At 46.5% G+C, this 22500-nt stretch overlaps 1 protein-coding gene across 2 annotated transcripts in view; it reads left to right on the top strand.

Moving 5' to 3' along the window:
• Positions 1-22500, top strand: part of LOC128699873 (protein O-mannosyl-transferase TMTC1) — a 158785-nt gene that overhangs the window by 117798 nt on the left and 18487 nt on the right. The window contains exons 12-15 of one of the 2 annotated variants that reach the window (XM_070102310.1): positions 1362-1505; positions 3205-3428; positions 19044-19179; positions 19595-19739. In XM_070102310.1, coding sequence (XP_069958411.1) covers positions 1362-1505; positions 3205-3428; positions 19044-19179; positions 19595-19739 — 649 coding nt within the window. The remainder of the gene's footprint in view (positions 1-1361; positions 1506-3204; positions 3429-19043; positions 19180-19594; positions 19740-22500) is intronic. The other variant, XM_070102311.1, reaches the window with a different exon arrangement.

Consider the following 22500-nt stretch of genomic DNA (forward strand, 5'->3'; position numbering starts at 1 on the left):
GTCAGATTCTTAATGGTGCTTAAAGCCTATCTACCACACGAGGGCCATTAAGGCTGGTCAGATAGTTAATGGAGTTTAAAGCCTATCTACCACACGAAGGTTATTAAGGCTGGTTGGTTTGTTAATGGAGGTTAAAGTCTATCCACTACACGAGGGTCATTAAGGCTGCAGGTCACCTGTTCACCACCAGTCAAGAATACTTTAATACCTAAAATAATTATCAGAACAAACTCACTGTATATACACGGTGTATATATTTCACAGGGGTGTATACACTGTGAAGTGTATGTGTATATACACCGTGAAGTGTATGTCTCTCAATGTATATACACCGTGAAGATGTATCTTAGTGTATATACACTAAGAGTTGTACCTCTCATTGTATATACACTAATAGATGTATCTGTGTAAATACACTGCTAGCTGTATCTCTGTGTATATACACTGAGAGTTATGTCTGTGTATATACACTGAGAGTTGTATCTCTGTGTATATACACTGAGAGTTGTATCTCTGTGTATATACACTGAGAGTTGTATTTCTGTGCATATACACTGAGAGTTGTATCTCTGCGTATATACAATGAGAGTTGTATTTCTATGTATATACACTGAGAGTAGTATCTCTGTGTATATACACTGAGAGTTGTATCTCTGTGTATATACACTGAGAGTTGTATCTCTGTGCATCTACAATGAGAGTTGTATCTCTGTGTATATACCCAGAGTTGTATCTCTGTGTATATGCCCAGAGTTGTATCTCTGTGTATATACCCAGAGTTGTATCTCTGTGTATATACCCAGAGTTGTATCTCTGTGTATATACCCAGAGTTGTATCTCTGTGTATATACCTAGAATTGTATCTGTGTATATACCCAGAGTTGTATCTCTGTGTATATACCCAGAGTTGTATCTCTGTGTATATACTCAGGGTTGTATCTGTATATATACCCAGAGTTGTATCTCTGTGTATATACCCAGAGTTGTATCTGTGTATATACACTGAGAGTTATATATCTGTGCATATACACTGAGAGTTGTATCTTTGTATATACCTAGAGTTGTATCTGTGTATATACCCAGAGTTGTATCTGTGTATATACCCAGAGTTGTATCTCTGTGTATATACACTGAGAGTTGCAAGTCTGTGTATATACACTGAGAGCTGTATCTCTGTGTATATACCCAGGGTTGTATATATATATATATATGTATATATATATATATATATATATATATATATATATATATATATATATATATATATATATATATATATATATATATATATATACCATAACAATTCTTCTCTACAGTTTTTTGTATCATTAACTTCCTGTGCCCCCCTACCTGTGCCCCAGATTATGGCCGGGGCACTGGAGTGCCCACAACAACCTTGGCACCCTGCTGATCAACACGAGTCTGGCTGAGAGACACTTCCAGCTAGCACTGAAGGTTCACCCACAGCACTCCCATGCTTACTACAACCTGGCTACCCTCAGGCAGTAAGTGTAAGCCCACGCCCACACTCACCCACGCCCACACTCACCCACGACCACTCTCACCCACGACCACACTCACCCACGACCACACTCTCACCCACGCCCACACTCACCCACGCCCACACTCACCCACGACCACTCTCACCCACGACCACACTCTCACCCACGACCACTCATCCACGCCCACAATCACCCACGCCCACACTCACCCACGCCCACACTCTCACCCACGCCCACACTCTCAGCCACGTCCACACTCTCACCCACGCCCACACTCTCAGCCACGTCCACACTCTCACCCACGCCCATACTCCCCCACGCCCACTCACTCACGACCACACTCTCACCCACGACCACACTCTCACCCCCGTCCACACTCTCACCCACGCCCATTCTCCCCCACGCCCACTCACCCACGACCACACTCTCACCCACGACCACACTCTCACGCCCACATTCAGCCACGACCACACTCAGCCACGTCCACACTCTCACCCACAACCACACTCTCACGCCCACATTCAGCCACGACCACACTCACCCACGTCCACACTCTCACCCATGACCACACTCTCACCCACGACCACACTGTCGCCCACGACCACACTCTCACGCCCACATTCAGCCACGACCACACTCAGCCACGTCCACACTCACCCACAACCACACTCACCCACGTCCACACTCTCACCCACAACCACACTCACCCACGACCACACTCTCACCCACAACCACACTCACCCACGACCACACTCTCACCTACTTCCACACTCACCCATGACCACACTCTCACCCACGACCACACTCACCCACGAACACATTCGCACCCAAGCCCACACTCATCCACGCCCACACTCTCACCCACGCCCACATTTTCTCCCACTTGCACACTCACCCACCTCCACACTCTCACCCACGCCCACACTCACACTCACCTACGCCCACACTCTCACCCACGCTCACACTCACCCAAGACCACATTCTCACCCACGCCCACACTCACCCACGACCACACTCACCCACGACCACACTCATTCACGCCCACACTCACCCACGCCCACACTCTCACCCACTTCCACACTCAGCCACGACCACATTCTCACCCACGCCCACACTCACCCACGCCCACACTCACCCACTTCCACCTCACATCTCACCCATCACACTCACGACCCACTCTCACTCACCTCACGACCACACTCTCACCCACTTGAACACTCACACGCCCACACTCATTTCACGACCACACTCTCACACTCACCCACGCCCACACTCTCACCCATTTCCACACTCACCCACGCCCACACTCTCACCCACTTCCACACTCACCCACGCCCACACTCTCACCCACTTGAACACTCACCCACGCCCACACTCTCACACACTCACCCACGCCCACACTCTCACCCACTTCCACTCACCCACGCCCACACTCTCACCCACTTCCACACTCACCCACGCCCACACTCTCACCCATTTCCACTCACCCACGACTATATATATATATATATATATATATATATATATATATATATATATATATATATATATATATATATATATATATATATATATCTATTAATGCCATTTTATAAGATAATTAAAAATTATTTAATATAATTACATCCAAAAATGACTAGAAATGTGATGAGTTGTGTATAGTTGACTAAATTTATTGTTAGTTAAGTCAGTTTAGTTACAGCAACCTTGACAGGAAAGAGGGTCGCGTCGCGGAGGCGATGGCACTTCTGGAGGAGTGTTTGCGATACGACACGACCAACAGGGACGCAGTCTCCGTCCTGTCGGGACTCTACGTGGACGCTGGACGTCTGCAGGACGCTCACCGCTTGTATGTAGCGCTGGTGGTGGCGCGAGCCTCTGATCCCGTAGTCCACAATAATTACGCTGCCTTCCTGCACAGAATAGGTCAGTATCCCCTCCTGGAGCTGTCTTCCTGCACAGAATAGGTCAGTATCCCCTCCTGGAGCTGTCTTCCTGCACAGAATAGGTCAGTATCCTCTCCTGGAGCTGTCTTCCTGCACAGAATAGCTGTGTCTTCCTGCACAGAATAGGTCAGTATCCCCTCCTGGAGCTGTCTTCCTGCACAGAATAGGTCAGTATCCCCTCCTGGAGCTGTCTTCCTGCACAGAATAGGTCGGTATTCCCTCCTGGAGCTGCCTTCCTGCACAGAATAGGTCAGTATCCCCTCCTGGAGCTGCCTTCATGCACAGAATAGGTCAGTATCCCCTCCTGGTGCTGCCTTCCTACACAGAATAGGTCAGTATCCCCTCCTAGTGCTGCCTTCCTGCACAGAATAGGTCAGTATCCCCTCCTGGTGCTGCCTTACTGCACAGAATAGGTCAGTATCCCCTCCTGGTGCTGCCTTACTGCACAGAATAGGTCAGTATCCCCTCCTGGAGCTGCCTTCCTGCACAGAATAGGTCAGTATCTCCTCCTGGAGCTCCCTTCATGCACAGAATAGGTCAGTATTCCCTCCTGAAGCTGCCTTCCTGCACAGAATAAGTCAGTATCCCCTGCTAGAGCTGCCTTCCTGCACAGAATAGGTCAGTATCCCCTCCTAGAGCTGCCTTCCTGCACATAATAGGTCACTATTCCCTCCTAGAGCTGCCTTCCTGCACAGAATAGGTCAGTATCCCCTCTTGGAGCTGCCTTCCTGCACAGAATAGGTCAGTATCCCCTCCTGGAGCTGCCTTCCTGCACAGAAAAGGACAGTGTCCCCTCCTGGCGCTGCCGTTCTGTACAGAATAGGTCAGTATTCCCTCCTAGAGCTGCCTTCCTGCACAGAATAGGTCAGTATCCCCTCCTGGCGCTGCCTTCCTGCACAGAATAGGTCAGTATCCCCTCGTGGAGCTGCCTTCCTGCACAGAATAGGTCAGTATCCCCTCCTGGAACTGCCTTCCTGCACAGAATAGGTCAGTATCCCCCTCCTGGAGCTGCCTTCCTGCACAGAATAGGTCAGTATCCCTTCCTGGAGCTGCCTTCCTTCACAAAATAGGTCAGTAACCCCTCCTGGAGCTGCCTTTCTTCATAGAATAGGTCAGTATCCCCCTCCTCGGAGCTGCCTTCCTTCATAGAACATGTCAGTATTCCCTCCTGGAGCTATTTTCGTTAATAGAATATGTCAGTATCCCTTTGTGGAGCTGCCTTCCTGCACAGAATAAGTCAGTATCCCCTCATGGAGCTGCATTCCTTAATAAAATAGGTCATTATCCCCTTCTGATAATTCCTTCCTTCACATAATAGGTCAGTATCTCCTCCTGGAGCTCCATTCCTCCAAAAAAGGTCAGTATCCCCTCTATCTTCAAAAATAGGTGAGTATCTCCTATCTCCAAAAAATAGGTGAGTATCCTTTCTTATCTCCATAAAGAGCAGCTCTGAATCCCCTCCTGTCTTCAGAAAGACTAGGTCAGTATTCCCTCCTGTGTTCAAAAAGAATAGGTCAGTTCCCCCTCCGGTCTCAAGGTTTGTTATTATTATTATTATTAAAGATTCCCCGGTATACTCCCGGCCCGGGCCTTTTCCAAGTGGTGGCCCGGCCTTGGTTCCCTGTCTAGGGAGTGTCTGAGACCTAAGTCTCCCATGGGAGGAGGCACAAGTACTCCGTCATCTTAGGGACCAACTGTCTCCAGGCCTAGCTTCTCGTAGGGAGAAGCTAGGCCTCTCTGGTCTGCCATCCCCGCCCCAAGGGGGCTAATGGGAATGACAGTCTTGTGAGCTGAAAGTTCGGGATCAGGCACCTACCCTGCCCTAAAAGGGCTGGGCATGGTGTCGATCCTCAAGGTTTCAGCTCACTTGTGCTTCGTACTATAGACCAATAAGCCTTACCTCCATAGTGGGAAAATTTATGGAATCAATAATTGCCGAGGCAATTCGTAGCCATCTTGAAAGGCATAAATTGATTAATGAATCTTAGCAAAGTTCTAAACATTGGATAAGAAAATCCCCATGCCACATATAAACTAAATAATTTAGATCTTAATATTACTGATTACGAAAAGGATTTGGAAGTTCTGGTTAGCAGTAATCTAAAACCAAGACCGTGCAAAAGTGTTCGCAATAAAGTGAACAGAATCCTTGGCTTCATATTAAGAAACATAAATAACAGGAGTCCTCAGGTTGTTCTTCAACTCTCTATATCTTTGGTTAGGCCTCATTTAGATTATGCTCAACAGTTCTGGTCACCGTATTACAGAATGGATATAAATACATTGAAAAACGTACAAAGGAGGATGACAAGTTGATCCCATGTATCAGAAATCTTCCCTATGAGGATAGACTGAGGGTCCTGAATCTGTACTCTCTAGAAAGGCGTAGAATTAGGGGGGATATGATTGAGGTGTATAAATGGAAAAGAGGAATAAATAAAGGAATGTAAATAGCGTGCTAAAAATATCTAGCCAAGACAGGACTCGCAGCAATGGTTTTAAGTTGGAAAAATTCAGATTCAGGAAAGTTATAGGAAAGCACAGGTTTGTTAATAGAGTAGTGGATGAGTGGAACAAACTCCCGTCATAGAAGCTAAGACATTGTTTAGTTTTAAAAATAGGTTGGATAAATGCATGAGTGGGTGTGGGTGGATGTGATCTGGACTGACAATCTTGCGCTAATAGGTCTGATGCCGTGTCCCTTCCTTAAGTGAATGTGACCTGGTATTACTAGGTGGGTCATTGGTCTAAGCCGGGAGGTGACTTGGACCTGCCTCGCATGGACAAGTAGGCCTGCTGCAGTGTTCCTCTTTCTTATGTTCTTATATAGTCTCGCAGCTTTTGTCAACCAGATGAATGATAATAATAATAATAATAATAATAATAATAATAATAATAATAATAATAATAATAATAATATCTTTATTTCTACCAGTACATGTACAAGGTATACAGACCATAGCTGACATCAATGACATACTACTATATAGAAAGTCACTTGTTATGCTGAGTATTTCGGGCAAATTAGGTCAGTTTTGTCCCAGGATGCGACCCACACCAGTCCACTAACACCCAGGTACCCATTTTACTGATGGAGAACATAGATAACTGGTGTAAGGAAACACCCCCAATGTTTCTACCCTCGCCGGGAATCGAATTCGGACATTCGCCGTGTGAAGCGAGAGCTTTACCCACCAGGCTTTTAGCTTCCTGGTCGCATTGTTTGCGAGATTTACAACGTGGTTCTTCATAGTCAATTTGTACTCAAATTTCATCCCAAGAATATTAAGTTCATGTCCAGGTTCTAACACTCCCATTCATTCTTACCACTGCTCCAGCATTACAATCATGGTGCCTAGAGACAATCATTTGTGTATTCTCAGAAGCAATTGTAATCTCCCATCGGTTTCCCCAGGCTGATATATCTGTTAAGCTGGTGATTGTTGTAACCTGAGAGCAGTTGGCATTTCCTCTCTTGGATAAGTAAATGTCAAAGTACAGTCGTCTGCATATACAAGGAATTATGGGATGAGATGAAGGTCACTGAACTAGATATTCCATAACAATGGTCCCAAGTGCACTTCCCTGTGGAACACCTCCACCAGTAGAGTGTCTTGTTGACTGTGCCCCACTGACAACTACTCTTAGAGATCTACCTTGAGGGTAATCAGTGAGGAGAGAGGGTGCAGAGCCAGAGTCCCTGGTTCCATACTCTGCTGGAAGCACCAGCATTACCTGGAGTATACCTGATGAGAGTTCCGGGGGTAAACGCCCCCGCGGCCCAGTCTGTGACCAGGCCTCATGGTGAATCAGGGCCTGATCAACCAGGCTATTACTGCTGGCCGCACGCAAACCAACGTACGAACCACAGCCCGGCTGGTCAGGTACCGACTTCAGGTGCCTGTCCAGTGCCTCCTTGAAGAGAGCCAGGAGTCTATTGGTAATCCCCTTTATGTATGCTGGGAGGCAGATGAACAGTCTTGGGCCACTGACACTTGATGTGTTGTCTCTTAACGTGCTAGTGACACCCCTGCTTTTCACTGGGGGGATGTTGCATCGTCTGCCGAGTCTTTTGCTTTCGTATTGAATGATTGTCGTGTGCAAGTTTGGTACTAATCCCTATAGGATTTTCCAGGTGTATATAATCATGTATCTCTACCGCCTGCGTTCCAGGGAGTACAGGTTCAGGAACTTCAAGCGTTCCCAGTAATTGAGATGTTTTATCTCCGTTATGCGCGTCGTGAAGGTTCTCTGTACATTTTCTAGGTCAGCAATTTCACCTGTTAGTGTGCAGCAATATTCCAGCCTAGATAGAACAAGCGACCTGAAGAGTGTCATCATGGGCTTGGCATCCCTAGGTTTGAAGGTTCTCATTATCTATCCCGTCAATTTTCTAGCAGATGCGATTGATACAATGTTATGGTCCTTGAAGGTGAGATCTTCCGACGTGATCACTCCCAGGTCTTTGACGTTGGTTTTTCGCTATATTGTGTGGTTGGAATTTGTTTTATACTCCGATTAAATTTTAATTTTCTCACGTTTTCCATATCGGAGCAATTGAAATTTCTCATCATTGAACTTCATATTGTTTTCTGCAGCCCATTTAAAGATTTGGTTGATGTCCGCCTGGAGTCTTGCAGTGTCCGCAATGGAAGACACTGTCATGCAGATTCGGGTGTCATCTGCAAAGGAAGACACGGCACTGTGGCTTATATCCCTGTCTATGTCCGATATGAGGATGAGGAACAAGATGGGAGAAAGTACTGTGCCTTGTGGAACAGAGCTTTTCACCGTAGACTCCTCTACCTTTACTCTGTTGACTACTACTCTTTGTGTTCTGTTTTTTAGGAAATTATAGATCCATCTACCAACTTTTCCTGTTATTCCTTTAGCACACATTTTGTGCTCTATTACACCATATCCAGTACTACTACACAGCTGGTCGTGGACTCGTCTAGAACTATTATTATTATTATAATCAAAAAGAAGCGCTAAGCCACAAGGGCTATACAGCGCTGCAGTGTAGGGAAGGAAGCAAGGGAATTGGATGGCAGAAGGGAGGGGGGATGATCAGCAGGTTACAGAAAACAGCGGGGCAGGGGATAGTACGGGGGTAGAGGGTAGCAAGAGATTCAAGTAGAAAGGGCTGAAAGTATCAGAATTTGTGAAGTAAGTCAGTCGTTGTCAAAAAGTCAATGAGAGAGTCCGGATGAAAGGTGGGTCCATCAGCGAGAAGGGAAGGTAAAGAGAGAGCAGCGGGGCGAAGACGACGACAGAGGTAAATTCTGCGTGCTCGTTGATAAAGTGGGCAGTCCAACAGAATGTGGCTGACTGATAATGGAGCTTGGCAATTCTCACAGAGAGGAGCAAGACGCCTCTCCATGAGATATCCATGAGTAAGACGAGTATGGCCAATGCGAAGACGGGAGAGAGTAGTCTCCCAACCTCGACACTGGTGATAAGAAGACGGCCAGTAACCTATACTCGGTTTAATAGACTGAAGTTTGTTGCCGAGCATAGTAGACCAACGTTGTTGCCAACGGGTGTGAAGGTGGGAAGATATTACAGCAAAATAGTCCGTACATGGAATACCTCTATAAGAAACTGGTAGGTCATGTACTGCTGACCGCGCAGCAGTGTCTGCCTGTTCATTGCCCTGTACGTCAACATGACCAGGGACCCAACAAAAAACAATATCTTTATGCTTAGTAAAGATGCGGCGTAGCCAAAGTTGGATACGGAGGACTAAGGGGTGAGGTGTATCAAATTTTTGTATAGCCTGTAAAGCACTAAGGGAGTCTGAGACAACCACAAATGATGACACAGGCATAGATGCAATACGGATAAGTGCTGTAAGGATGGCATATAATTCAGCAGTAAAAATACTAGCTGAAGATAGTAAATGCCCTTGTACGACGCTGTCCGGAAACACTGCTGCGAATCCTACGCCGTCAGAAGACTTAGAGCCATCTGTGTACACAGCAATGGCATGAGAATGAGAGTGAAAGTGGTCAAGAAAAAGAGAGCGGGAAGCGACCGTAGACAGTTGGGCTTTCGAGCAAGGGAGGGAGAAAGAACAGACTCGAACAGCTGGAACTTCCCAGGGGGGTAGGGAAAAGTGAGATGCTACATGTACATAGAAAGGTGGTAGTTGAAGAGAAGACAAGAGCGAATGAAGGCGAAGAGAGAAGGGACGGAGTAAGCAAGGGCGGCGAACAAATAAAGAATGTCTACTAATATCAGTGACCATTCTATAAATGGAAGGATTGCGGAGATCATGAGAGCGTACATAGTAGCGCAGGCAATGGGCATCACGGCGATCGGATAAGGATGGAACGTTCGCTTCTGCATAGAGGCTTTCGACAGGGGAAGAGCGAAAAGCACCAAGGCATAAACGTAATCCTTGGTGATGAATGGGGTTAAGGCTAGAGAGAGTAGCAGGAGATGCCGCTGAATAGATCTGGTCACCATAATCAAGTTTCGATAAAATAAGGGTGGAATGTAGGTGAAGGAGGGTTCGACGATCAGCTCCCCACGAAAGATGAGCAAGGGTTTTAAGAAGGTTCAGCCGGCTGTGACAAGTTGCCTTCAGAGAGGTAATGTGAGGTTTCCAGGATAACCTACGATCAAAGAGGAGGCCCAGAAACTTGACTGTATCACGTTCAGGGATACGGGAGCCATAGAGGTACAAAGGATGATCGGAGATGACAGAGCGTCTAGTGAAAGTGATTTGGTGGGTTTTAGTGCTGGAAAATTTAAACCCATGTGTGGTGGCCCAATTGGAAACACGGTCGACTGCATGCTGGAGAGAAACTGTAAGGAGGTGACAGTCAGCGCCTGCACAGGCAATAGCGAAGTCATCAACATAGAGTGATGACCAAATATTTGATGGAAGACTAGAGGCCAAATCATTAATAGCAAGGAGAAAAAGTGTTGTGCTCAGAACACATCCCTGGGGGACACCTTCAGCTTGGATAAAGTCCGGGGAGAGCACATTATTAACCCGAACACGGAAATGCCTGTCAGTTAAAAAGTTCTTAAGGAAGGATGGTAGATTGCCTCGAAGGCCTAAGGAGTGGGCTTGGGCTAAAATATTATACCTCCAAGTTGTGTCATATGCCTTCTCAAGGTCAAAAAATATGGCAATAACTGAGTGGTTATTCGCAAAGGCATTACGAACATACGTATCCAAGCGCAGTAAGGGGTCTATGGTAGAACGTCCCTTACGAAAGCCATATTGACGAGTGGAGAGACTGTTGTGTGTCTCTAAATACCACACTAAACGTCTATTTACTAGACGTTCCATTACTTTGCAAACTGCACTGGTAAGAGCAATGGGACGATAGTGGGAGGTTTCATGTCCCGTAGTGCCTGGTTTGCGGAAAGGGAGAACAATGGCGGATTTCCACAGCTGTGGAAGAACTCCTTGTGACCAAATAAGATTGTAAAGGCGTAATAGGACTGCAAGGGCTGACTGATGTAAATGTTGTAGCATACGAATATGAATGTCGTCGGGCCCAGCTGCCGATGATCGACAAGCTGAGAGTGTTGCCTCCAGTTCTTGAAGTGTAAAAGGCACATTATACTGTTCTTCTCTGAGAGAAGAAAAGTCCAAGGGTGCTAACTCTCTGGCAGACTTTGAGGAAAGAAATGAGGGGCATAGATGGAGTCCCTGAGAAATACGGACCAGATGATTGCCAATTTCATTGGCAACATCTAGTGGGTTTGCTATATCAACACCGGCAACCCGCAGAACAGGAGCCGGGTCAGGAGAATATTTACCACTCAGTTTTCGTACTTTTTTCCAGACTGCACTCATAGAGGAAGCAGAGGTGATGGTGGAGACATAATCTCGCCAGCAAGTGCGTTTAGCGTCACGGATGACACGGCGAGCGATCGCACGCTTCTGTTTAAAATCAAGGAGTCGCTCTGTGGTTCTATTGTACCGGTACCTGCCCCATGCAGCGCGTTTCAAACGTACTGCACGAGCACAAGCAGGAGACCACCAAGGCACGCATTTCTGAGAATGCCTGCCCGAAGTTTGGGGTATAGAATGAGAAGCTGTGGTGAAAACGGAGGACGAGAAGAGGTGTAAAAGCTCATCGATGGAGGACGAAGAAGGAACCTCTTTAAAAACAGTCAGGTGTGAGTAAAGGTTCCAATTTGCCCGATTAAATTGCCAGCGTGGGGTGCGAAGAGGTGGCGAATATGAAGGGGAAGTAAGAATGATTGGGAAATGATCACTGTCATGTAAGTCCGGGAGAACAGACCAAGTAAAGTCTAATGCGGCGGAGGAAGAGCAAACTGAGAGATCGATGCAAGAGAGAGTATGAGTCCGAGGATCAAAATGGGTGTGAGTACCTGTATTTAAAACATGGAGGGGGTGGGTGGCAAGAAAAGCCTCTAACTGAATTCCACGGGAATCACAGTGAGACCCTCCCCAGAGGAAATGGTGGGCATTAAAATCACCAAGTAACAGAATCGGTGGCGGTAATGACGAAACAAGGAAGGCAAAATCCGGAATAGATAATGCCCGAGAAGGAGAGAGATATAAAGAACAGAGCGTATACCACCTATGTAAGTGGATACGGGCTGCTGTGTAATGCAGCGAAGTATGAACAAATAGCTGATGGTACGGAATATCAGTGCGGAGAAGAAGGGCACTTTCATTAAAGGTCCCATCAGGAAAAGGATCTGAAGAATACAATAAATTATAGCCTGAGATGTGAGAAATAACAGCAGAGTGTAATTTTGGTTCCTGTAAGCAAACACCAACAGGGGCAAACTGGGAGAGTAACATCTGAAGCTCACCCCGATTACCCCTGAGGCCGCGTATATTCCACTGTAAAAAGGCCATGATTGGCAATGATAAAGATACTTGAAATCCGCAGGTAAGGGTTCCTACGGACTAGAAGGGTTAGAAAAGTCCACATGCGGAGGCAGTGGAAAATGTTCAAGCAGCGAAGGAACGGTGCGCTGTGAAGAAAGGAGTTGCGCAGATGGAGCAGAGGAGAGAGAAAGAGCGGAAGGTGGATCAGTGTCCATCGATGGTTTGGTCTCTGCAATATATTCAGAGATTGCTTCAAGTGTTTCGGAATTCAGAGATGTCGTATGGGAGACAATATTGGGAATGGTAGGGGGAGGATGAGTAAAGATTGGAACTGTATTGGACTGTACCAAGGTAGGGGGGGGCGAAAGGGTGGAGGGAACTGGAGAAGCGTGGCAGGGGACAGAAGAGACAGGAACCTGGGAGGTGGCAGAAGAGGAAGAAACTTGGGAGGGAACAGGGGAGGAAGGTACATTACGAGGAGGAGGGTGAACCTCTGCACTTGTAACTGAGCCAGTGAGAGGGGAAGAACTAGGGACAGAGACAGGGAGGGTAAAATGAGGAGGTGGAAGATGGGTAGGAGGTGTTACCGGACCTTTTTTTGACTTTTGAGAAGTAGAGGGACGATTGGGAAGAGGTGTCGTACGAGGTCTCGTCGATACTGAGGCTTGTAAGAGAGAACTCGAAGAAGCGAGATTAGACTGAGGCGTTGAAGTAGGGACGTCTGAGCCGAGGACAGCAAAAGGATTAGATACAGGAGTGATTATGGGAGAGGTAACCACAGAGGTGGGTGTAGAAGATGGGATACCAGAAGTGGGGGGACGTTTTGAAACACGGGAATAAGAAACACGTGGGAGTCTCCCTTGGAGGCGGAGATGAGAAACTGCCATGGCATAAGGGAGACCTTCTGTCTCTTTGAGGTAACGGATTTCCCGCTCGTTTAAATAGACCTGACAACGGCGAGAGTACGAAGGGTGAGCCTCATGACAGTTAAGGCAAGAGGGAGATCGATTGCAAGACGTATTAGAATGGTCATCGGCACCACAGACTGGGCATTCGGCGATAGATCTGCAATATTTCGCTGGATGGCCAAATCGCCAGCAATTTCTACACTGTTGTGGTGTAGGGATCACCTTTCGAACTTGTAACCGATGTCCTGCTATATAAACTGAGGATGGGAGTTCTCGGCTGTCAAAAGTTAAACGAGCCACATTGCTAGGGTATCGTCTCCGCCCACGGGCAGGAAGAACGTAAGTGTCTACCTTGAGGATTGGGAGATCTTGGAGTTCCAGCTGTTCTAGAATGTCGGTGCCACATGTCTGGAAATTTTGTTGAACTATGGTATGGGGCAGAATAACGGTACCACTACAAGAATTGAGGGAATGATGTTTTTCAAGGGTGACAGGAACAGTATCTATATGGGAAAGACGAGAGAGCTCACGAGCCTGGGTAGCATTCTGTACGGTAATGATGCGCGTACCGCTCTTAAGAGCATGAAAAGAAATATCTTTACCAACATGGCGTAGGAGTGCCTTGCCAATACTATGGTCAGAAAGATAGGCAGTAGAGGAAGTTGGTCGTAAAGTGAAGAATTTAGTCCACTGTTCAGTCTGAAACTGAGCGTGGAAAGGTAGTGAAGGACGTGTCGATCGTTTCTGAGAAGAACGAGAAGGTGAAGGTGGAGAAGTATCATCAGTAGGTAATTGTCGTTGACGTTTAGGCGTGGGACCAGAGTTGGTCCGACGTGGAACGGGTCGGCGATTTGAAAATTGCCGCACCGTAGAGGGAGAGGCCGGAAGCATAGTCAGAGGAGAGCGAAGGTCTGATAAATCGAAGGAGTCAGTCGAGGCCTCAGTACCTGAAGCGGGTGAGGAAACAGCACCGGCAATAGGTACAGAGGCATGAGGAATGTCTGAAGAGTGGTCCAAAGACGAGGCGGGGTCAGAACGGGGTGCGGTATCAAGAAGGGGCCCGGGGGTACCAGGTTCATGGACTAGGGCTGCCATGGTTAGGTTACTTCTTTCTTTTTGTTTTTAAGAAAAAAAAAGAAGAAGAAAAGAAAATAAAAATAAAAAAAAGAAAAAAAAAAGGGGGGACCGGGGAGGGATAGTTCCTAGGAGGAATGAAAGGGCCAGAAATCTCCCTCCGCGCCCAAGAGGACTCGACACCGCTAGTAGCGCAGATGCAGCATGGAACCCGTGCCATACCCTACCCTTCATGCCAGTAAACCAGCAATCTGGGATAGCAACCTCACATCTGCCGAGCTACCTCGGTGGACAAAAGAGAGGGCGGCCGGATATCCGCCACAAAGCATACCTCCTTCAGCCACCACCCCCGGAATCCGAAAGGTGGCTTCCAGAGATACACCCGTCGCCCAAAAGACACCCAAAGCTACTCCGGGATACCGGAGAGGGATCGGGACATCCCTAGGCAATCCAGATTCCACGGCAAACTACGCCACCGCCAAGAAACCTCAACGGAATGGGATGGACCCCGGTGTCCTTTCCCCTACCTAGGAACTAGCGCGCCTGTGGGAGAAATCACGAAGGCTAAAAAGAGGAAGGGCAAAAGGGAGGGGTGAGGAGGAGGAGGAGGAATGGAAAAAGGGGAGGATGGGGAGGATGGGATAGGGGAGGGGAGAATGGGGGGTAATTAGGTTCGGTCTGAGGAAGAAGACCGACAGGGCTAATTCCTCAGACCAAGAGCCTCTTCACCACGCCAAGGAGCCCCCCTTGAAGAGGTCATGCCTATAGGTTAGACAAGTGAAGAATTCCCTGTATCATGATGTAGCTGTGTTCGACAGCAATGTCGATAAATGGTTCAGAGAGTCGACAAGTTAATGAATTAGACATATGTCCAACACTTAGGTATCTTTAATAAAGATACGCATATGTTGCACATTTATCTACGGTGACCCGTGGCCTGGTGGCTAAAGCTCTCCCTTCACACAGCGAGGGTCCGGGTTCGATCCCCGGCGAAGGTAGAAACATTGGGCGTGTTTCTTTACACCGGTTGTCTATGTTCACCCATCAGTAAAATAGGTACCTGGGTGTTAGTGGACTGGTATGGGTCGCATCCTGGGACAAAACTGACCTAATTTGCGGGAAATGCTCAACATAACAAGTGACTTTCTATATAGTAGTATGTCATTGATGTCAGCTATGATGTGTATACCTTGTACATGTACTGGTAGTAAATAAAGATATTATTATTATTATTATTATTATTATTATTATTATTATTATTATTATTGTTATTATTATTATTATTATTATTATTATTATTATTATTATTATTATTATTGTTGTTATTATTATTGTTGTTATTATTATTATTATTATTATTATTATTATTATTATTATTATTATTATTATTATTATTATATTATTATATTGGTGTCAAACAAAGCAGAATCTTGAGATCTAAATATAGGGAATTCTTCACATGCCTAACCTATAGACATGACCTACTTCCACATGTGGATTTGTCTAATGTGATATCACCTACGACTGCTTCACCTCACCTGTCTACAGTATATAAGCCACTTCTTCGAGCATATGCTGTATTCTTTTCAAGATTGATGGACTGATTATAATCAGTGCATCAATCTTCAGGCTGAGGGATTGATTACCTCAAACTTATCATCATCATCATTCTTCTGTGTACAGGACTGATGAAGTCACTGTGTGGCGAAACGTTTCCTTAATAAAGATACCTAAGTGTTGAATATGTGTCTAATTTATCAACTTGTCGGTTCTCTGAATCATTTATCTTCCCAAGACTCTACCAGTCTAACTTATCTTCCCAAGACTCTACCAGTCTAACTTATCTTCCCAAGACTCTACCAGTCTAACTTATCTTCCCAAGACTCTACGTCTAACTTATCTTCCCAAGACTCTACGTCTAACTTATCTTCCCAAGACTCTACCAGTCTAACTTATCTTCCCAAGACTCTACCAGTCTAACTTATCTTCCCAAGACTCTACGTCTAACTTATCTTCCCAAGACTCTACCAGTCTAACGTATCTTACCAAGACTCTACCAGTCTAACTTATCTTTCCAAGACTCTACCAGTCTAACTTATCTTCCCAAGACTCTACCAGTCTAACTTATCTTCCCAAGACTCTACCAGTCTAACGTATCTTACCAAGACTCTACCAGTCTAACTTATCTTTCCAAGACTCTACCAGTCTAACTTATCTTTCCAAGACTCTACCAGTCTAACTTATCTTTCCAAGACTCTATCAGTATAACTCATCTTCCCAAAACTCTACCAGTCTAACTTATCTTCCCAAGACTCTACCAGTATAACTCATCTTCCCAAGACTCTACCAGTCTAACTTATCTTCCCAAGACTCTACCAGTCTAACTTATCTTCCCAAGACTCTACCAGTCTAACTTATCTTCCCAAGACTCTACCAGTCTAACTTATCTTCCCAAGACTCTACCAGTCTAACTTATCTTCCCAAGACTCTACCAGTCTAACTTACCTTCCCAAGACTCTACCAGTCTAACTTATCTTCCCAAGACTCTACCAGTCTAACTTATCTTCCCAAGACTCTACCAGTATAACTCATCTTCCCAAGACTCTACCAGTCTAACTTATCTTCCCAAGACTCTACCAGTCTAACTTACCTTCCCAAGACTCTACCAGTCTAACTTATCTTCCCAAGACTCTACCAGTCTAACTTATCTTCCCAAGACTCTACCAGTCTAACTTATCTTCCCAAGACTCTACCAGTCTAACTTATCTTCCCAAGACTCTACCAGTCTAACTTATCTTCCCAAGACTCTACCAGTCTAACTTACCTTCCCAAGACTCTACCAGTCTAACTTATCTTCCCAAGACTCTACCAGTCTAACTTATCTTCTATTACGTAGTTTTTACAGACATCCTTATGGCTCCTGAATACAGGAGAGCCCCGCTTTACGGCGTTCCACTAATACAGCACTTATCAATTATACACATTCTTCATTATTCAGACTTCCTACAATAAAAATATTCATCACTCACTATAAGCTGAGAATGAAAATATTTTAAGTAATGTGTGTACTTTATATGTATTTTTTAGGCCTAGCTATTGTTCACTTGATATATGATAATGTAAACATGATATCAGGCTTTTATATGCATTTGAAAGTGAAAACAGGCTGTGTTTCACTTTACAGCGGTAGCCTGGAGCCTGACCTGCTGTATAAGCGGAGCCCTCCTTCACAGTGGTAGCCTGGAGACTGACCTGCTGTATAAGCGGGCCCCTCCTTCACAGCGGTAGCCTGGAGCCTGACCTGCTGTATAAGCAGGCCCCTCCTTCACAGCGGTAGCCTGGAGACTGACCTGCTGTATAAGCGGGCCCCTCCTTCACAGCGGTAGCCTGGAGCCTAACCTGCTGTATAAGCGGGCCCCTCCTTCACAGTGGTAGCCTGGAGCCTGACCTGCTGTATAAGCGGGCCCCTCCTTCACAGTGGTAGCCTGGAGCCTAACCTGCTGTATAAGCGGAGCCCTCCTTCACAGCGGTAGCCTGGAGCCTGGCCTGCTGTATAAGCAGGCCCCTCCTTCACAGTGGTAGCCTGGAGCCTGACCTGCTGTATAAGCGGGCCCCTCCTTCACAGTGGTAGCCTGGAGCCTAACCTGCTGTATAAGCGGAGCCCTCCTTCACAGCGGTAGCCTGGAGCCTAACCTGTTGTATAAGCGGAGCCCTCCTTCACAGCGGTAGCCTGGAGCCTGGCCTGCTGTATAAGCGGGCCCCTCCTTCACAGTGGTAGCCTGGAGCCTAACCTGCTGTATAAGCAGGACCCTCCTTCACAGCGGTAGCCTGGAGCCTGACCTGCTGTATAAGCAGGACCCTCCTTCACAGCGGTAGACTGGAGCCTGACCTGCTGTATAAGCGGGCCCCTCCTTCACAGCGGTAGCCTGGAGACTGACCTGCTGTATAAGCAGGACCCTCCTTCACAGCGGTAGCCTGGAGACTGACCTGCTGTATAAGCGGGCCCCTCCTTCACAGCGGTAGCCTGGAGCCTGACCTGCTGTATAAGCGGGCCCCTCCTTCACAGCGGTAGCCTGGAGCCTGACCTGCTGTATAAGCAGGACCCTCCTTCACAGCGGTAGACTGGAGCCTGACCTGCTGTATAAGCGGGCCCCTCCTTCACAGCGGTAGCCTGGAGACTGACCTGCTGTATAAGCGGGCCCCTCCTTCACAGTGGTAGCCTGGAGCCTGACCTGCTGTATAAGCGGGCCCCTCCTTCACAGCGGTAGCCTGGAGCCTGACCTGCTGTATAAGCAGGACCCTCCTTCACAGCGGTAGACTGGAGCCTGACCTGCTGTATAAGCAGGCCCCTCCTTCACAGCGGTAGCCTGGAGACTGACCTGCTGTATAAGCGGGCCCCTCCTTCACAGTGGTAGCCTGGAGCCTGACCTGCTGTATAAGCGGGCCCCTCCTTCACAGCGGTAGCCTGGAGACTGACCTGCTGTATAAGCAGGCCCCTCCTTCACAGTGGTAGCCTGGAGCCTGACCTGCTGTATAAGCGGGCCCCTCCTTCACAGCGGTAGCCTGGAGCCTGATCTGCTGTATAAGCGGGCCCCTCCTTCACAGCGGTAGCCTGGAGCCTGACCTGCTGTATAAGCGGGCCTCTCCTTCACAGCGGTAGCCTGGAGCCTGACCTGCGGTATAAGCGGGGCCCTCTTGTATACAGTGATTGCATCATGTCATATGGTTTCCCCAACGTTCATTTCTCCACGATTTAACCTTTGACCCCTGTGTCTTCCTCTAGGTCATCTGGAGACGGCCCTGAGGCACTACAAGTTGGCCCTGAGCCTCGACCCCCACCAATGGGTGGCATTGGTCAACACTGCCAGACTGATGACAACCCTCAACCGTCACCACCAGGCCATAGCGCTCTACAAGAGGTGAGAAACACGCATACAAGGGCGCTAACTGCTCGGTGAAGAGCTCCTTATTCAAAGAACAGGAGCCTTCTTGCTCTTACTCGTACCAAAATTAATTATCACTGGTTTTTAATCAGAAATTATTTGGCCCTGATGGGTTTATCACTTTCCAATAATAATAATTATATATAATAATATTATTATATATAATTATTATTAATAATATATTATTATACTATACTACTACTACGTAGCAGCAGCAGTAGTAGAAGTAACAAGAACAGCAAAATAATAATAATAATAATAATAATAATAATATTAATAATAATAATAATATTAATAATAATAATAATAATAATAATATTAATAATAATAATAATAATAATAATAATAATAATAATAATAACAATCAGCTTTCTCTGGCTCCTCCCAACAGAGCTCTGGCAATAGCATGGGAAGCTGAGGTGGGAGAGAGCTTGGGAAAGCTTTATCTCAGCACTGGAAGCTTACAAGACTCTGAAGTTGTCTTCACCATCGTCTTGAAGCATGATCCAAACATGTTGTCTTCTGTGGTGTGTCTGGTGGGTCCTGTTCTCTCTCTTAGAGAGATTTTTAGTACGTGTATATGAGGTAGTATAGTAGTAGACAACCATCCAGGAAGGTACTACCATCCTGTCGTGAGTGTGAAACATAGGTAGTAGGTTGGTAGACAACAACCATCCAGGGAGGTACTACCATCCTGTCGTGAGTGTGAAACAGGTAGTAGGTTGGTAGACAACAACCATCCAGAGAGGTACTACCATCCTGTCGTGAGTGAAACATAGGTAGTAGGTTGGTAGACAACAACCATCCAGGGAGGTACTACCATCCTGTCGTGAGTGTGAAACACAGGTAGTAGGTTGGTAGACAACAACCATCCAGGGAGGTACTACCATCCTGTCGTGAGTGTGAAACTCACAACAACCATCCAGGAAGGTACTACCATCCTGTCGTGAGTGTGAAACATAGGTAGTAGGTTGGTAGACAACAACCATCCAGGGAGGTACTACCATCCTGTCATACAAGTGTGAAACACAGGTAGCAGGTTGGTAGACAACAACCATCCAGGGAGGTACTACCATCCTGTCATACAAGTGTGAAACACAGGTAGCAGGTTGGTAGACAACAACCATCCAGGGAGGTACTACCATCCTGTCATACAAGTGTGAAACACAGGTAGTAGGTTGGTAGACAACCATCCAGGGAGGTACTACCATCCTGTCGTGAGTGTGAAACATAGGTAGTAGGTTGGTAGACAACAACCATCCAGGAAGGTACTACCATCCTGTCGTGAGTGTGAAACACAGGTAGTAGGTTGGTAGACAACAACCATCCAGGAAGGTACTACCATCCTGTCGTGAGTGTGAAACACAGGTAGTAGGTTGGTAGACAACAACCATCCAGGGAGGTACTACCATCCTGTCGTGAGTGTGAAACATAGGTAGTAGGTTGGTAGACAACAACCATCCAGGAAGGTACTACCATCCTGTCGTGAGTGTGAAACACAGGTAGTAGGTTGGTAGACAACAACCATCCAGGGAGGTACTACCATCCTGTCGTGAGTGTGAAACATAGGTAGTAGGTTGGTAGAAAACAACCATCCAGGGAGGTACTACCATCCTGTCGTGAGTGTGAAACATAGGTAGTAGGTTGGTAGACAACAACCATCCAGGGAGGTACTACCATCCTGTCATACAAGTGTGAAACACAGGTAGTAGGTTGGTAGACAACCATCCAGGGAGGTACTACCATCCTGTCATACAAGTGTGAAAGAAAGGTAGTAGGTTGGTAGACAACAACCATCCAGGGAGGTACTACCATCCTGTCGTGAGTGTGAAACACAGGTAGTAGGTTGGTAGACAACAACCATCCAGGGAGGTACTACCATCCTGTCGTGAGTGTGAAACATAGGTAGTAGGTTGGTAGAAAACAACCATCCAGGGAGGTACTACCATCCTGTCGTGAGTGTGAAACATAGGTAGTAGGTTGGTAGACAACAACCATCCAGGGAGGTACTACCATCCTGTCATACAAGTGTGAAACACAGGTAGTAGGTTGGTAGACAACCATCCAGGGAGGTACTACCATCCTGTCATACAAGTGTGAAACACAGGTAGCAGGTTGGTAGACAACAACCATCCAGGGAGGTACTACCATCCTGTCATACAAGTGTGAAACACAGGTAGCAGGTTGGTAGACAACAACCATCCAGGGAGGTACTACCATCCTGTCATACAAGTGTGAATGAAAACATGTAATTTATTTTTCACTCTGACAGGATTACTGATATTTTTCTTTGTGTCATGAACAAGTGACAGTCACATCGGTGTCTCATGAACACGTAAGATAACAGGTAAATCTTACAAACTTCTAATTACGGTCCGTATACCCACACATTTTCCTATGAGCTTCTTAACATTTCTTAATCCTCTAAGATTTGCATTGCAACCTTGCAATAACTAAGGATTTTAACCATCACACTGAACTGCTTGCTATGCTCCTCGCTGATGCGACCATGTTTCAAAGGTTGATACTTTAATTGTAACTAATTCTTTATCATCTATAAATCCTCTTAACTCCTCGAGTATCAATTGTGGTATGCTCGTGTCTGAAGCCAGACACAGGTATGGTAGCATTATGTCATGCTTGTGTCACAAGCCAGACACAGGTATGGTAGAATTGTTGCATGCTTGTGTCAGAAGCCAGACACAGGTATGGTACGAGTGTGTCATGCTTGTGTCAGAAGCCAGACACAGGTATGGTAGGATTGTGTCATGCTTGTGTCAGAAGCCAGACACAGGTATGGTACGAGTGTGTCATGCTTGTGTCAGAAGCCAGACACATGTATGGTAGAATTGTTGCATGCTTGCTTCAGAAGCCAGACACAGGTATGGTACGAGTGTGTCATGCTTGTGTCAGAAGCCAGACACAGGTATGGTAGGATTGTGTCATGCTTGTGTCAGAAGCCAGACACAGGTATGGTAGGATTGTGTCATGCTTGTGTCAGAAACCAGACACAGGTATGGTAGGATTGTGTCATGCTTGTGTCAGAAGCCAGACACAGGTATGGTAGGATAGTGTCATGCTTGTGTCAGAAGCCAGACACAGGTATGGTAGGATTGTGTCATGCTTGTGTCAGAAGCCAGACACAGGTATGGTAGGATTGTGTCATGCTTGTGTCAGAAGCCAGACACAGGTATGGTAGGATAGTGTCATGCATGTGTCAGAAACCAGACACAGGTATGGTAGGATTGTTGCATGCTTGTTTCAGAAGCCAGACACAGGTATGGTAGGAGTGTGTCA

The sequence above is a fragment of the Cherax quadricarinatus genome, chromosome 81, assembly GCF_038502225.1.
Source record: "Cherax quadricarinatus isolate ZL_2023a chromosome 81, ASM3850222v1, whole genome shotgun sequence".
NCBI classification, from domain to species: Eukaryota; Metazoa; Arthropoda; class Malacostraca; order Decapoda; family Parastacidae; genus Cherax; species Cherax quadricarinatus.